The following is a 17,963-nucleotide window of genomic DNA, read 5'->3' as shown; positions in this document are numbered from 1 at the left end:
AGTTGTCCGATTAGCTGTGTAATATGTATAGATGTGGACTTCCCTGGCATAAAGCCACTTTGGTCTGGTTGGATAATACTGAGAATTACAGAATTAAGACATTTGGCCAGAATTTTCGCAAGGATCTTCTAGTCTATAATGAGTAGGGAAATTGGACAGTAGAGGCGCAGTCAGGGGGGTCCTTATTGGGTTTGGGTATAAGTACTACTGTAGCGGAATACATAGATGGCGACAGTCTACACTCCTGAAATGCCTTGGAATAGTTTTGCGCTAGAACAAGTGCTAGAATGTCCAAGTATCTGCAGTAGACCTCCAGGGGAAGGTCATTCCGGACCGGATGCCTTTCTAGCTGCCAAGGAGCACTTGCATGTCAAATTGGCAGCAGCAGCTGTGTCCATGCAGCTGCTGTGTCCCAATTGACATGAATGGGACTGCCTGCCTAGGGATGCACGGAACATTTGTGCATCCTGGTGCAGGCAAACACAGATCACACATCAGCATCGTTTAAGTATGTGCATGTGAACAAGCCCTTAATATTGGTGTGACACCTTCAGCTCATCTCATGCAAATGCCAGGCCTTGTATGGCAGCTATTAAGCTATTACCAAGTAGCAGAAAAATTTGTGATTGATTTACCGCTTATTAATTGATACAAAAAGACTTCTAAAGTGATTATACTGATTTCCCCACTCTCCTTTTATAAGTGAAATACAAAGTTATCCATTGCTCTGCTTATGTAATACTTTTTTGTATATTTGTGTTTGGAACATTTTTGTTATTTGGTAACTTTTCCCCTAGAGTAGAGGAGGGGAAGGAAAAACAGCTGACAGTTTGGAGGATATGAAAACACACTTGTAAAGGGATCAGGAGGGGGAAGCAAATGGCAGAAGGAAAGAAATAGGGGCAGACAGATTAAAAAAAAAAGACAGATATACATCTATGCATTTTACCCCTGTTTAATTTTTTATAATTTGAAAGGGATTAACCACTTCCATACCATGCAAGTTCTGACACTTTTCTTCTACATGTAAAAATCATAATTTTTTTTGCTAGAAAATTACTCAGAACCCCCAAACATTATATATATAGAGTAGAAATCCTACAGAATAAAATAGCAGTCATTGTAACTTTTTATGTGACGCGTAGTAATGTGCGCAGTAATTTTTCAAATGCCATTTTTTTGGGGGAAAAAAACATTTTCATGAAAAAAAAAAACAGGAAAGTTAGACAATTTGTTTTGTACAATGTGACAGATGATGTTATGCCGAATAAATAGATACCTCACATGTCATGCTTTAAAATTGCACACACTCATAGTATGGTGCCAAACTTCGGTACTTAAAAATCTCCATAGGCACATTTTTTACAGGTTACCTGTTTAGATTTACAGAGGAGGTCTAGTGCTAGAATTATTGCTCTCGCTCTAACGTTCGTGGTGATACCTCACATGTGTGGTTTGGATGTCGTTTACATATGCAGGCACGACTTATGTATGTGTTTGCTTTCAAGGCCGCGTACACACGTGGGGACTGTTCGCCCAACTTTGTCCGTCAAACAGTTTCAGCAAACAGTCCGCTCAAAATTAGCATGGACGGACATGGCCACACACGACGAACGAACAGTTCGCTGAAACCGTGCGCGATGACGTGAACGGCACGTACGACGGGACGAAAAATACGACGTCCTATACACTGCATTATAACTTTCAACGTGTAAATTCTTTCTGAGCATGCGCGGAACTTAGTTTGACGAACAAGCCTACACACGAGGGGACTGTTCGCTGAAACAAAGTTTCAGCGGACAGTTTTTCGGAATTTCCGAAAAACCTTGTTCAGCGGACTGTTCGCTGAAACTGTCCGCTGAAAGCCCACACACGGGCGGACTGTCCGCCGAAACACTGTTCAGCGGACAAAGTTGGCCGAACAGTCCCCGCGTGTGTACGCGGCCCAAGTGTGAGTTCACGGGGACAGGGGCACTTTAATTAAGATTTTTTGTTATTGTTTATTTTTTTCATTTTATTTTTACACTTCCCTTCCCTTTTTGATCACTTTTATTCCTATTAAAGGGAAGTAAACATCCCTTTTAATTGGAATGGTGCATGACAGGTCCTCCTTAATGGCGAGATGTAGGGTCTATAAGATCCCACATCTCTCCTCCAGGCTGGAAAGCATCGGATCAAAAAAATTATTTTACGATCTGATGCTTTTCTAGCCGAGATCTTGGCTTTGCTTACTTGTGCGGCCCTGGTGTGATGTCATAACGTCACGCCCGGGCCTCCAAGGATCATAGAGATTGTCGGGGACCATCTATCCCTCAGAAATCTCTATGCCTCTCTTCCAGTGCTGGCCTATTCATTCTCCGGGTCCCTGATTGCAGGGGAGAGCCCAGAAAAGCACCAGAGTAGGTGCCAGAGTAGGGGATACCCAGACAGTTTGAGGTAGAAAGTTCCAAAAGACAGGCGAGGCTCTGGAGAAGTCCTGGAGACGAGCATGGGAGGAGATAAGAAAACTTTGTTCCTTTGCCACCCTGTTCAGCAGCCTGGAGTAAAGCCAGCCATAGATGGTTCAGCAGGGATTGTACGAGATTTGAACCATGGCTGCCCCTGCGAGGAGAATACAACTGCTTCTGGCAGAAAAAAAACGCTTGTACAAAAACGCTCTATATGAGTGTTTTTTTCTGCCTAAAGAACTGCCATTTTTTTTAAAGCCCCGTGTGCATAGACCCTAATTATTATTATTTGAGGTACTCGTATAGTGCTGTCAATTTACACATTTATATATATATATATATATATATATATATATATATATATATATATTTATACATTCACATCAGTCCCTACCCTCAAGGGGCTTACACTCTAAGGTCCCAACTCACATTCATACATAGTAGGGCCAATTTAAACAGGATCCAATTAACCTACCAGCATGTCTTTTGGAGTTTGGGAGGAAACCAGAGTACCCAGAGCAAACCCACACAGGCACAGGGAGAACATGCAAACTCCATGCAGATGGTGTCATGGTTAGGATTCAAACCAGCAAACCTTTTTGTCCCTTTTTTTACATGCATGCATACAATAGGGTCAATTAACCTACTAGCATGCCTTTGGAGTGTTGCACAGGGAGAATGTGAACCCAATGCAGGTAGTGTCCTGCCTGGGTGTATGGAGTATATATTGGTAAATAATTAACATATACACATTTTAACCGCTTGCCGGCCAGTCACTGCCATTATACTGCGGCAGGTCGGCACGATGCCGCGAGCCGTTGTAGCTATACGTCGGATCGGGATAGCAGGCACGCGCATGCGCTCACTGCACTGTGGGGGTGTAGATGGTCGTGGCCAATGGTCGTGATGACCGCTGGCCACGAGCGATCATGGGCACGAGAGGCAGAACAGGGACACGTGTGTGTGTGTAAACACAGATCCCTGTTCTGTGAGGAGTGATAGATTGTGAGTTCCTAATAGCTAGGAACCATGATCTGTCATTTCCTCTAGGTCAGTCCCCTCCCCCTACAGTTAGAACCACACACAGGGAACACAGTTAACCCCTTGATCGCCTCCTAGTGTTAACCCCTTTACTGCCAGTGACATTTTTACAGTAATCTGAGTATTTTTATAGGACTGTATAATGTGCCAGTGGTCCCAAAAATGTGTCAAAAGTGTCCGATGACTCTGCCATAATGTCACAGTCCCAATAAAAATCGCAGATTGCCACCATTACCAGTAAAAAAAAAAATGCTATAAACCTATCCCCTATTTTGTAGACGCTATACTTTTGCTCAAACCAATCAATATATGCTTATTGTGTTTTTGTTTTGTTTTTTACCAAAAATATGTAAAATACATTTCGGCCTAAACTGAGAAAAAAAAATGGGAATATTTATTATAGCAAAAAGTACAAAATATATTTTTTTTTTCAAAATTGTCGACCTTTTTTGATTTATAGTGCAAAAAATAAAAACTGCAGAGGTGATCAAATACGACTAAAAGAAAGCTCTATTTGTGGGAAAAAAAGGATGTCAATTTTGTTTGGGTGCAGCGTTGCACGACCGCGCAATTGTCAGTTAAATCGACGCAGTGCCGAATGGCAAAATATGGCCTGGCCATTCAGCAGCTAAATCTTCCGGGGCTAAAGCGGTAGTATGTAATGTAATCTTTTATATATTTATGGTGACACTGATCTATGTCTAAGCTGCAGATGAACTTATTTCTCACCATCAGCTGACAAGACATCTGGCTTAACGTGGACCTACTGCTGTGTTCTCTTCGGCTTGGCCAGTGAGTTAATGAACACGCTAACCGCTTTGTGTTTTTACACCAGCAGTAACTCGCACAGAGATTTCTTAGCAGGTTGGAACATAAGGATGATCTTTTCTTATTGCAGCCCTGAAGTATGATTTAATTCCAGTTTATCAAAAGAATGTAGCTGAGGGTGGGAGTGGTCACGCAAAATTTGTGCAATGTATGCATTCATGCTTTGCATCTCATATACGTTTGTTTTTTTTGTAATATTAAGAAATGCAGTTATAATTTTTAGACAGTGGAAGGTGATCTCCATCGAGCCAACTTAGCGAAGAGTTATTAAATGAGTCAGTTTAGGAAAGAATTATTCGAGGAGGGGCGGAGACTGTGGCTTTGCATAGGAGAAGGCTCATGACATCTGGGGTCAGAGAGGAAGAGAGACAGCTGGGTGCGACCAGAGGGGGGGTGTGACAGAAGTCTGGAAATCCCCTAGAGAGAGAGAGAGCTAGAGATTATTGGTGGACAATGGGTAGAGAGAATGAAAGAGAACTGCAGGCTGGAGACGAGAAAATAAACTCTTTTATTAACCGCTCTACAAGAGGATATGAAAGTGCTGCTGTAATGGCTTTGTACAGCGGAAGAACATAGCTCATTTACTAAATGCAATCATCCTTGTATTGTACAGTTCTTTCACCGTTATCTCCGCATGCACACCTCGCCCTCTCCTATGCTCCTTTCCTGGACAGAGATCACCTGATCCACCCCCAGCTGGTCTCTCCTCAATGACCCCTAATGACATAATCTGGTTATGAACACATCTAATTTAGATTATCTGTGATTACCACACTTAACCCTTTCATAGGCAGAGGCCCACTATCACCTTGGGCATTCAATAAGAATTTTGTCCCTGTCAGGAGCCTTGCACCCCGGGGATCAGGGTTGAGGTCCTACTCCTTCGGGGGGTTGACTAAAGCACACCTTTGAGTGCACTTTTTAGTGTGTGTTTCACATGCACGATTTTTTGTTCACTTGCAGGTTTTTTCTACGTCAGGTTTTGCACCACCGCGGGCTTAAAAAAATAAAATAAGAACTACAACTGATTTTGGAGCCTCACCAATATATGGGGTATACACAATGCAACCTTGCCATATACCAACTTGGCAACTTCAGCCACTGCATTTTTAGTTTCAAGAAAATGTGTTTCCAGGCTCATATCCCTGAATGCACCCCATCTGCAAATCCATATTGCATAGTAGGCTGGCCTGCACTGTAAAAAGTCTGCTTAAAACACAAAGCCAGTTTTGAATAGACTTAAACTGGTTGGTACCTTTGAAAAAGATTCACTGGCAGCCCCTCTGTTTTATCTAGGGATAATGCAGTCTGTATTTTTTTTATAAACTACGCCTTTTTCTCAGCTATATACAGGCCAGCCACATGGCTCATGGGCAATCTGCTACTCAGATCAGGGCTACAGCGGGAAAGGCCCGAGATCTCCTTCTGACGTCAGGGGGGGGTGAAAGAGCTGCCGCGCATCGCAACCCTGAAAGCCAGACAAACTGATCCCCACCACCCATGGGCTGGGCTGACTAATAGGAGATTAAAGATAAACATAAAAGGAAGGCACTAAATGTAACCCAATACACTATTAGACAAAGAAATATATGTTAAAACAATAAACTGCTATGTATGAGTATGTAAATACTCGATAGGTAAAAAATGATAGGCGTGGCAGGTCACTATGGATGCAGGTGTCTTCCACCCAAATAGTATAACAATTGAAATAGTGTGACCTGACACAACCCTCAGCTAGTAGGAGGAACCACAGTGTGCAATAAGGTAGCAGGTATTTTACACATCCAAAATTGGCCATGGAGCAGCAAAGCAGAAGCAATTTAAAACATGGGCTATGGAAAGGTAAGTTTAAGTCTTTTCTTCTAGGGCATCTTCCCACTGGTCTGCTTTAATGCGTCAAAACCCTTACATTTTGGTGCCTGAGAATGCATGTCATGTAGAAATTTCATTCTTTCCTATTTGCCTGGTTTACATCTATGTGCTACACATTAGTATGAAAGACAAAGGAAACTCTATGGGCTCAGTGACATTTACACATCTGCGTTACCATGTGTGCCTCTATGCAAATGAAAACGTGTAATTCCAGCCTTTCAGTCTGGGCATTGTGTATAGGTGACCATGTAGAGACAGGGTCGCTTTAGGAAGTGCAACTACGGTACTTATGTTTAAATTGCATTGATATTCTTAACACTGTTAGAGAAGTTATCCCACTTCCTGTCCCTATGACAGCCTGAGAATAAATGAAAGAAGCAGTTGTCACTAGGACAGGAAGACACGGACAAAAATAACCTGACAGATTCCTTCCCTTTTTGAAACAAACATGTAAATTAGCGATAAGAAGGCAAAATTACAGACGGCAACAGAAGTGTCAAAAATGCAATATCACCAGCACGCCATCCTAAAAAAGACAGAAACAATTATTCATCATCCATAAGCAGAGATGTTTCAAGGTCACTAAGGACCTCCTCCCTCATTACTGCCTGAGCAAGATGTCCTTAGTAACCTTGAGACGTCTTTGTGTAGGGGTAATGAATAAATTACCTGTCTGCATTTTTTTGAAAGGGTGTGCTGGTGATCTTGTATTTCACAGTATTTAGTGTCCCCATTGTGGAGATTTCTCACCACATCTTGTCCCAATAGAAAATGAGTGGAAATCTCTACATTAAAAACCCGATGAGTAGACTGCGACTTGTACACAACTGCAGTATTTTCTGAATAGTTTTAAAAAGTCATTGATAGAAAATGAACCACGTATGACAGGTGAATTCAAAGTAACAATTAAAATATATATATATGGTTTTATAAATATATGGTGGGCAAAAACACTTAATATCCACATTAACACTATGGCCCCTTTCACACGGGCTTTCCGATCAGATCCGCCTGTCAGTTTTTCAGGCAGACCTGATCGGATCCTCCATTGAACCCTATGGAGCAGTGGATGTCAGCGGTGACATGTCCACTGACACCCACTGCTATCCGATCCAATCCTCTCTGCCAAAACCAGAAGGATGGTGACTCTATTTTCCATCCGTCTGGTGGATCAGGTGAAAACGGACAGGCGGTCCGTTTTCATCCGATCTCCCCATAGAGGAGAGCGGGACTCTAACAGGTCCGTCTCTGCACAGTAAGCAGAGGCATACCTGTCATCCGCCTGCTCAGCGAGGATCAGAGGAGCGATCTCCCGCTGTACAAAGCGGAGTCCACCTAACGGACCGCCCATGTGAAAGGACCCTATAAGCTGATTTAAGTTTCAGGTCTTCCTCCTTTTGGGGTCTGTAGCCACAGCATCTGTGTTATACATTGTCAGAGGATTATCTCCTGTGCCAGGACAAGGTCATTTAGAGCCCAGGGCAAACCTGCCAAACGGCACCTCTTCCCACCTCAAGATGTATGCGCAATATGTGTCGGCAAAAATTCCCTCCCTCCCAATACAGTGGAGCACTAATCTGCATGCTTATTCCCCTAAACATAAATTACCCCTCCTCCCAGTACAAATCCACCCCAAGCAGAAGTATCTGCCCCCTCTTCTTTCCCAGTCCAAATTTTTCTCTCTCCCCAAATCCCCCTCGAAAAGAATTACTCCTTCTAGCACAAATCCTCTACCTCCCCAACCCCCCCTCCTAGCACAAATCGTACACTTCAGATTTCCCCTCCTTGCACAAACAACCCCCAAACATCCTTACTAGTACAAATCCTCTCCCTCCCCCCTCAAAATTCCCCTCCCAACATACATCCCCACCTCACATGATACCACAGTGCCCAGGGCAGCCACCCCTTGTCCCGGCCCTGATTATCTCACATCAAAAACAAAATGACAGCAGAAATGTGTGGGTAGTTGAAGGGAATGCGGAGAGCTGTACATATGTAAGCTTTGAAAGATAAGTCAGTCATATCTCTGTAGAAACTAAGAAATAGTTATCAGTCCCTCTACACACATGCATTTATGATATCCTTGTATTTACATTGAACACAGAAAAAAAAAAGTTACTAAAAACTTTTGCATGTCTCTGAGATATTAGTCATTCTTTTTCTAAAAGGGTGGTGACTCAGTGACGGCTATGGTTTATTGGTATCGGGCAATTATGAGAAAAGTTTGGTAGAAGCGGCTTGCTGCAATTTGACACATAAAGCCCAGTCAATCAAAACTTTAAAGCAGTGGTCATCAACCTTTGTCCTCAAGGCCCACTAACAGGCCAGGTTTTATGTATTACACAGACTAGAATACGGCAATCACTGAGCAGCAAATGATATCACCTGTGATGTATTTCAGTTATCTTGCAAACCTGGCCTGTTAGGGGGCCCTGAGGACAGGGTTGATGAACACTGCTTTAAAGCAAACTATTAATTTTGCTCATTTTATTTATTAGGTTTTCAAGGATACAATATTACCACCGCTCTGAGCTCCTATTAAGCAGCTTGTTCGAGGATCAGTGGCGGGTGCCCAAGGCCTAGCTGAGAGATGTTACACTATTGAAAAGTGCATAATTTAAAAATAAAGGCTGTAGAACTGCTGCTTACTAAAGCCAGCCATAGATGGAGTGATTTTCTTTCCTTCAACCAGTATTGACAGCGGAATCCCTCCTGTGGAGCCATTGTGTTCTCCCAGCGGGGGAAGCCGCCCCCAATGGGAGAACACTGTAATCACTTGTAACATCCTGCATGCTGTTTGTACTCAATTTGATCAATCGATCAACTTGGGTACTTTCAGTCTGCCCATACATAGTTAAAATCTTGGCCGGTGCCTTCTGTGGCCGGATTTACTTTGATAAAACTTTATTGTTCTAAAAAGTAACAGTATCCCCCTGGAGTAAAGGCTTGCTACCACAGGAGTTTCATCAGAGTAAGTAAGCAGCGGTGCAACTGCTTGTAATTACGATTTAGACTTGTTTGTCTGAAAAAAATAAAATAATAATTAGACCTACACCATTAGAAATAAAAAATGCAATTCTCAATGACATCCAGCATCATTCATCCTACTTCCTGTGAGTGTTGGGTGTCAAGGGCCCACCCCCTGGGGTTGTACACTCAGTACAATGATGCAGAGTGCAGTCCTGACCTCCATCAGGGTAAGCTTGGCCAAAAGACATCTGAATGATGGTAATTATTAAATAAAAAGTACATGCTGGAGGAGGGAGGACTCGAATTAGGCTTTAAAGTAGAACTTAATTTTTTTTTTATAGTTGCTAATGTCAGAACTGTTTAAATATCAAAATATCACCTATTTACAATTATGCTTCAATTTGTAAATCTCGCAAAACTGCCAATATAAGATTGGTTGATATACGAAACTCAACGATCTTCTGTTTGTCTTATTCTCTTCTAGATGAACATCTCTTTTCCTGAGGCGGAGCTTGAACGCACCTTCGAGTATCCGTCTGAGAGCTGTCTGCTGGCAGAGTATGGTCCCTGTGAGGAGCCTGAGGTCCCCGTTCCTCCTCTCGCTCAGCCAGAGGAAGATGAAGAGGAGGAGAGTGCCCTGTTAGGTGGCATCTTAAGGAGGAAAGCTCTCATAGTGGGTGAGTAAAGCATCTTTTAGTTAAACGTTTTTTCTCATACAATTCGTATGAGAAGGGGGTCACTGTCAGCAACCACAGCCCCTGCATTCTTCACACTACAGATTTTCTGTAGATTACATAGGTAGGGTTATATATAAATCAGGACAAGGAAGCTAGGCAAGAATTATGTCCAAAGCAGGTCATATTCCAGGTACCAAAAACTTACATAAGAGGTTACATATGAATAAAGACTGGATACCAACATAGTTAAAAAGATTTGATCAGCTGTTGAACGCTGTTATGCATTCTTGTAAGCTAGCAGACTTTGTCGGTTGTCAGGCAGTTGATAGGCAGCAGTTGGTTTCTTCCCCCTGACACTCAAACTAATATGTCAAAGTGTCAGCCACAGAGAGTGCAAGCAAGGCTTTATTGGGGGACAGGCAAAAATAATCATTATATGCCTAAATAATTCTAATAAATTAGAACTCAAATTTCTGTATAAGCCCAGCCATGTCTGTTTCCCTTTAAAGACCCTGTGGTTAGACCATTCATTTGCACAACAATCTTTCCATAAGTCCATATATGTATTTAACATATTTTATGCATGCTAGTTACCGATGTATCCCTCTTGTATCCCTCTTGTGTAGGCATTCAAAGGTCCAGAGACTGGTGCTGGGTACCGTCATCTTGGATGTCGGCAGCATCAGTAGACATCGAGCTGTCACTCTAATGACACGCTATTGTATTCCCCTTTGCTTCTCCCTCTCTTCAACATAAAAGGTTATAGAGGAGCTGGGTCAGCTCAGACAATAGACACTCCCAGAAGAGGAGATAGCTATATTGTGCAAGGAGGGAGGAAGCTGTGCTAGCGAACTAACACTTCTTGTGGTCAAATTAGCTAACTAGTTAGTTCAGAGGTACATTTTAAATTAATACAAAATTGTTCATGGAAAAGAAAAAGGCTGCAATAAGCATTTAAATTACTTTATTTTGTGCTTTAGCCTCCATTTTTTTTAAGGTTGCTGACAAGATTTCTTGTAGAACTAAAGGCAAAACTTTTTTTTTTGTTTTAGACAGAGTACAGAGGGATTAGAAAACTTGTCAGTTTCTATTGCTGCCTGTGCCCCCCTTAGAGAGCTTCACCCTCTCTATTTGTCCCGATTACCATTATCATTGAAAGTAAAAGAAAATCCCCCAATTTTCAGTTGTTCCCAGAAAAGTAATAGAGGAGAAATCTTCCCATGCAGGTTTAGGAGATATTTACAGTACCTACAGGTAAGCCTTATTATAGGTTATATACTGACATTGTACTAATGACACTGGCAGGGAAGGGACGATCAAGAGGTTAAATGTGTTCCCTCAGTGTGTTTTTAACTGTGCGGGGGGGGGGGGCTGCCTGGGACAACACACAGGTCCATCTTCCTGCATAGGAAGACAAGATCTCTGTGTGATCCCCTGTCAGAATGGAGATCTGCCTAGTTTACTATGGCAGATCTCCGTTCTGTCTCTGCGGGGTAACAATCACGGGTGGACATCAAGTCCACTGGACCTTCTGATTGGCTCCCCTGCTGGCCAATGCGCGCTCCCACAGATCCTCTGCACAAACCATCGTACAGCTACGGATTTGCGCAGCCAAGCCAACCTGCCGCAGTACTACTACTGCGGCGGCTGGTTAGCAAGTGGTTAAACAAGCTGAGGTTAGAAGCAGATTGCTTCCTCTGCAGAATTTCGATCATTTTGCACTCTCTAGCGTTAGTAAATAAGCCTTATAGTGGCCACAGACATACTATCACTCATGGCAATTTTCAGGAGAAAAATTTAGCTGACTGATTTCCTCCCCGAATCTCAAGGAAGACCTAATGAAATAATTCCTCCCAGATAGGATGGTGCTTCAAAGCCATTTACCATTATTGCTTTATAAATCGGTACACTGTGTTCAGCTAATAAAAGAATGCATGTTTGTTATGATCGCTTAATATGTTCAGTGTCTGGCAGTCTATAATAAAAATATACAATATTTACGCCTCATGTACAGTATTTCACAAAAGTGAGTACACCCCTCACATTTTTGTAAATATTTTATTTTATCTTTTCAAGTGACAACACTGAAGAAATTACACTTTGCTACAATGTAAAGTAGTGAGTGTACAGCTTGTATAACAGTGTAAATTTGCTGTCCCCTCAAAATAACTCAACACACAGCCATTGCTGTCTAAACTGCTGGCAACAAAAGTGAGTACACCCCTAATTGAGAATGTCCAAATTGGGCCCAAAGTGTCAATATTTTGTGTGGCCACCATTATTTTCCAGCACTGCCTTAACCCTCTTGGGCATGGAGTTCACCAGAGATTCACAGGTTGCTACTGGAGTCCTTTTCCACTCCTCCATGACGACATCACAGAGCTGGTGGAGGTTAGAGATCCTGTACTCCTCCACCTTCCTTTTGAGGATGCCACACAGATCCTCCTCAATACGGTTTAGATCTGTAGACATGTTTGGCCAGTCCATGACCTTTAACCTCAGCTTCTTCAAGGCAGTGGTTGTCTTGGAGGTGTGTTTGGGGTTGTTATCATGTTGGAATACTGCCCTGCGGCCCAGTCTCTAAAGGGGGGGGATCATGCTCTGCTTCAGTATGTCACAGTACATGTTGGCATTCATGATTCCCTCAATGAACTGTAGCTCCCCAGTACTGGCAGCACTCATGCAGCCCTAGACCATGACACTCCCACCACCATGCTTGACTGTAGGCAAGACACACTTGTCTTTGTACTCCTCACCTGGTTGCCGCCACACATGCTTGACACCATCTGAACCAAATACGTTTATCTTGGTCTCATCAGACCACAGGACTTGGTTCCAATAATCCATATCCTTAGTCTGCTTGTCTTTAGCAAACTGTTTGCAGGCTTTCTTGTGCGTCATCTTTAGAAGTGGCTTCCTTCTGGGATGATAGCCATGCAGACCAATTTGATGCAGTGTGCAGCGTATCGTCTGAGCACTGACAGGCTGACCCCCCCCCCCCCATCCCTTAAACCTCTGCAGCAATGCTGGCATTATTCATACATCTATTTTCCAAAGACAACCTCTGGTTATGACACTGAGCACATGAACTCAACTTCTTTGGTCGACCATGGCGAGGCCTGTTCTGGGTGGAACCTGTCCTGTTAAACCACTGTATAGTATTGGCCACCTTGCTGCAGCTCAGTTTCAGGGTCTTGGCATCTTATTATAGCCTAGGCCATCTTTATGTAGAGCAACAATTATTTTTTTCAGATCCTCAGAGCGTTCTTTGCCATGAGGTGCCATATTGAACTTCCAATGACCAGTATGAGAGAGTGAGAGCGATAACAACAAATTTAACACACTTGCTCTCCATTCACACCTGAGACCTTGTAACACTAACGAGTCACATGACACCGGGGAGGCAAAATAGCTAATCGGGCCCAATTTGGACATTTTCAACTTAGTAATGGACTCCCTTTTGTTGCCAGCGGTTTAGACATTAATGGCTGTGTGTTGAGTTATTTTGAGGGGACAGCAAATTTACACTGTTATACAAGCTGTACACTCACTACTTTACATTGTTGCAAAGTGTCATTTCTTCAGTGTTGTCACATGAAAAGGTATAATAAAATATTTACAAAAATGTGAGGGGTGTACTCACTTTTGTGAGATACTGTACACTGCTGCTGCTTAACGTATGTTTAGGAGCAGTTGGGGATTTTTTTTTTAACTGCTCCTGAACTCTCCTCTATTATCTTATCAGTACTAGGCAGTTGAGTTTTTAGAGGCTTTTTTTGGAACGCAAAAAAAATAGGTTCAGAAGCTGAGTTTAGAGGTATTTCAAGCGCCAAACACTTCTAAATGCGGTAACTCGCATTTAGCTGCGTTTTGTTTACAGCCGTTTTTCATTTTTGGCTATTTTGATTTTTTTTTTAATATAAACTCTTCTAAAGAGAAACGCAGCAAAACAGACGTCTAAAACGTGGGTTACTATCTGTCAAGTTAAATTGTTCAGGTGAGGTTGTAAAAACGTCCCGTGTACATGAAGCCTGTCTATCCTCTCAATGGTCTATATGTGAAATATTACCATATTTGTGCTTTTTATATCATTTCCTGTTTCCTGTGATAAACTCTATCAAGCAGAGCTGCCACACCTTATGACTCAATTTATAGTCTATACATAATGTGCAGGATTGTATCCTGTATTCTATATTGTAATGTATTGCTGTGGTTGGTGTGATGGTTAACAAAGACATTACCCAAAACACCAATTAAAACTTTGGGTTTACAGTTGACTTTATTTTCTTCTCATTGTGACACTGCTATTCTTTAGGAAACATGTCCTCAATGGAGTAAAGTTTATTGTAATCTGAAAGTTACATTTAAAGTTTTTATTGCTGTGTCCTTACTGGGTTGATTCACCCTCTCTGTGTATCTTGGTGATTGTTGTCACTGGGATAGAAAGTGATGGGAAATTCAAAATGTTAGCATTGTCACCAGAACAAGAGGTAAGGAGAAATAATCCAGTAAGGATTGTTCCAGTAAAAGCGGTCTAAGGTTGTTGATTTCTTATATACAGCAAATTTAACGATTAGAAATGTGTTCGTTCCCAGTAAATTTGACAAACATTTCCATCCTTGTTTTTTGATTTTGCTTGCTCTGGGCAAAATCTATTGTCGAATCATCCCCTTTAACTCATAGATAATCAAACAAATGTTCTAAAAACGAACAAAATTCTACAGGTTTAAGGCCAATTTGAAAAGGAGCTCCACCCCCCCCCCCCCCCCCAAAAAAAAAATGAAATGTCAGGATCTACAAATACTGTAGCTGCAGACTTTTAATAAAAGGACACTTACCTAACTCAGGATCCAGCACTGTCCTCACCCAAGCCAATTCTTCAATCGGCTTTGGGTCCAGGCACCTGCATCTTAACTAAGAGAAACTGGCAGTGATGCCAGCTTCCTACTGCACATGGGCGAGCCGCACTGTGCTTTGTGAATAGTCCCGCAGTCTTCTGGGATCTGTGATGTGTCCCAGAAGGCTGCAGGGGAAGGAGAGGGGGGCTGAACCTCTTCTCAGATTGCCACGACAATCTGGCCAGAAGTGGGGGAGCTGGTACCTGTCAAAACCAGGTACCCACTCCCCTCCCCCCAAAAAAGTGCCAAATGTAAAGGAAGAGGAGGAGGAGGAGGAAGAGCTGAACTTTCCCTTTTGAGTGAAGTTCTGCTTTAAGAAGGGAATGCCCCTCACTCTCTCTTCTAACTTCCTGTTGCATCTTTTTGGCAGGAAGTTTAGGTAAAGTTCCCCAACAGGACACAGACAGCAACAAAAATAAACTGACTAGGATTTTAAGCCTTCCCAATTCTTAAAAAAAAAAAAAAAAAAAAAAAAAAAAAGTTTTGGCTAGACTTGCACTTTAAAGGGCACCTGTAATGATAGACACATGTATCTGCATTTGCTGATTTATTTGAAAAAATTCAATCTCTGCCTTTGCAGCCTTCCTTGTCCTCACCACCATGCCTCTTTGTTCTGTTTGTTACAGATGAGTCTTGCAAGCGCTGAAGATCACACTCCATGTATTCTTGGTACAGATCAGCAAGCACCTGTGGATCTGGGCTATTAAGCCCCTGGAACTTCAATGTTTACCGATTAAAACCAGGCGACCAGCTCACATCTGCTAGTTTACCAGTGGATCTCTGTTACTTCCAAAGCCAAGAGCTGGAACCTGTCTACCAATGAACGGTAGCTTAGCCACTTGGCTTAGTGTTACCAGTGATGATCTGGTTACTGTTGAAGCTGTTGAACATTTATACAAAATTATGGGTTCCGTTAAGACTCTTTGCTAAGAATTGGAACCGTTTATTTTTTTTCCCCTGCAACTTGGTGGCTTACCAACTGTTTATGGACCTAGCTACACTCGACTTTTTTGAAGCAGAGCTGGTAACAATGACTTGTTCTTATACAAGTTTTAGTGGTGAAATTAGATATAGCTAATGAAGCACAAAAATTTAACCTAGTTTTGACCATCTCATTCAGTTCACTTTAACTTTTTCTCCAACCTAACTGTGTCATCATACCTTTAACAAATTTCAAATCTTCCCAGTTACTAGCATGCCAGAGTTTAGTTTTAGCAGAACTAGTTATCGCTGCCAACCACTGAATGTAGACCTAGTAGCTGCTTGCTTTTACATATCCTTTTGCATGCTAGTTGTTATTAGCAATAATAATAAAATAACCATTTGTATTTAGTTAGCCAGATAGTTTAAGCAAGCTTCTAACTTTGAAACAAGTTTCCAGTGAACTGTTTTAACTTTTCTAGTAAGCCAGGAAAATTGCTGGTTAAACTAGTCAAAGGTACTGGTAAATAGAAAGAATAGTAAATACCACTGGTATAACTTAGTTGGCTGGGGATCACCACTTGCAGCCATTGAACAAAGGGCAAATATTGGCTCAGGTTTGTTACTTTTTAGTGAGGACACACTGGTTCAAGCTAGTTTACGTTACTAGTTAGTGTTACCGGCGAGTATTTTTTTTTCAACTGCTTTTGTTTTCCTTTTTTATATATATATTTTTTAATATTTTTGTATTTTTTCTAAAGATGCTGATAAGCAAAGAAGCATTTGCTACCCAGGCTTTAAAGTTCAGTATAAATTTGAGTGCCAATTCCTGTGTTGATTGGTTGGAGCGGAGAGTAGTCGTACTATAATGGCTTGCTCGCTTCAGCTGTATTGAATGTTACCATGTTTTTTGTTTTTAGGTTCTTGTTACATTTTTTTATAATGAAAAATGAGTTGAAGAGGTGTCTGTGTATCGGTGGCAGCCATTGTGGAGTCAGTCATAAGAATATGAATATTTACAGTCTAGAAGCTCAGTAGACTGAGCTCCGAGGTGTCAAAAATGGTTTACAGTATAGTAGAATAAGCTGCAAAATGCAGCATCGTAGACTTATGTCGCGTACACACCACCGGACTTTCCGGCAGAAAAGGTCTGACAAAATCATTTCATCGGATATTCCGATTGTGTGTGGGCTTCATCTGACTTTTTTTTTTTAAATTCTGATGGACCTAGAAATATAACATGTTTTAAATCGGACAAAAAACTACACAAGGGCAGCTATTGGCTATTGAACTTCCTTTTTCTAGTCCCGTCGTACGTGTTGTACGTCACCGCGTTCTAGATGAACAGACTTTGGTGTGATCGTGTGTAGGCAAGTCCGTTTCAGCGGAAATCCATCTGAACTCTGTCGGAAAGATCGTCAGAGTTTATTCTGATGAAAAAAACGGTGCTGCCTAAAATTTCTTGCAAAGCATGTTAAAGAGACAATACACTTGCCCATTCAGCAAAGCATACTCACTAATTCATGCTTTTTTGGTGGCTACCTGCTAAGTTGAAGCTGTAGCTCTGTTGCTGTAATGCTACCAGGTTACATAGTTAGTTTGTTTGAAAAATGAAAAAGTACATCTAGTGCACCCAATAAACAAGGTATGGGGGAGCACTTGACTTTCACTATATGCAGCCAGTCACCCGACCTGATCACTGTCATGTAGACAGTGATATTCACTTAAGCTGGGTTTACACTGTGAATTTCTTTTTTCATTTATTCAGCAGGTTAAGTGAATAAAAAACTCATATTCCTGCATCCACACGAGAGGTGTGGATGCAAGGAGAACTCCTATTCTGCACTTATGTATTCTGACAGCGGGGATAATTCCCCCTGGCAGGATACACTAATCAGCGCTGCAGCCAATGGCTGCAGCGGCTGATTCATTGCTGGTTTTCTTTAGAAGGCTACACATAGATCAAGATTCGTCTGGTTCTTGCTGAACTAGCCAAATTTCGATGTGTGCACCCAGTTTTAGGTAAACTCCTACATTGCAACTTACCTGGGTTCTTGCAGCAGCAATGGCGTGAGAGAGCATCATTGGGTGAGCATACCCTACTAGTTGGGTAGTGGTTGTGAACTCCTGTGTGATCTAGGAGATAAATTCCTAAACTCACCCTTTGCAGTCACCTTCTTTTCAGTCTTTTAGTAGTTTTAAGTGTGGTTAATAAAAGCAGAAGAAATAAAACATGTTTCAAGAAGTAGGCCATTAGTACTTTAAGGTGCTGTTCCAGGCTGAGGTGTAGTGCCCCATTGGGTAGTAGG

The 17,963-nt window shown here is 41.9% G+C and overlaps 1 protein-coding gene across 1 annotated transcript in view; it reads left to right on the top strand.

Annotated features, from left to right (window-relative positions):
* PPP1R18 (protein phosphatase 1 regulatory subunit 18) overlaps positions 1–16,862 on the top strand; it is a 68,560-nt gene extending 51,698 nt beyond the window's left edge. Inside the window, exons 3-4 of the mRNA XM_077478954.1 lie at positions 9,643–9,835; positions 15,360–16,862. Of these exons, the coding sequence (XP_077335080.1) occupies positions 9,643–9,835; positions 15,360–15,379 (213 nt within the window). The 3' untranslated portion in view covers positions 15,380–16,862. The remainder of the gene's footprint in view (positions 1–9,642; positions 9,836–15,359) is intronic.
* The last annotated feature ends 1,101 nt before the right edge of the window (positions 16,863–17,963 follow it).

The sequence above is a fragment of the Lithobates pipiens genome, unplaced genomic scaffold (assembly GCF_037356315.1).
Source record: "Lithobates pipiens isolate NorthernLeopardFrog02 unplaced genomic scaffold, aLitPip1_a1.2 Scaffold_1, whole genome shotgun sequence".
Taxonomy (NCBI): domain Eukaryota; kingdom Metazoa; phylum Chordata; class Amphibia; order Anura; family Ranidae; genus Lithobates; species Lithobates pipiens.
This window is presented reverse-complemented; position numbering and strand designations above follow the sequence as displayed.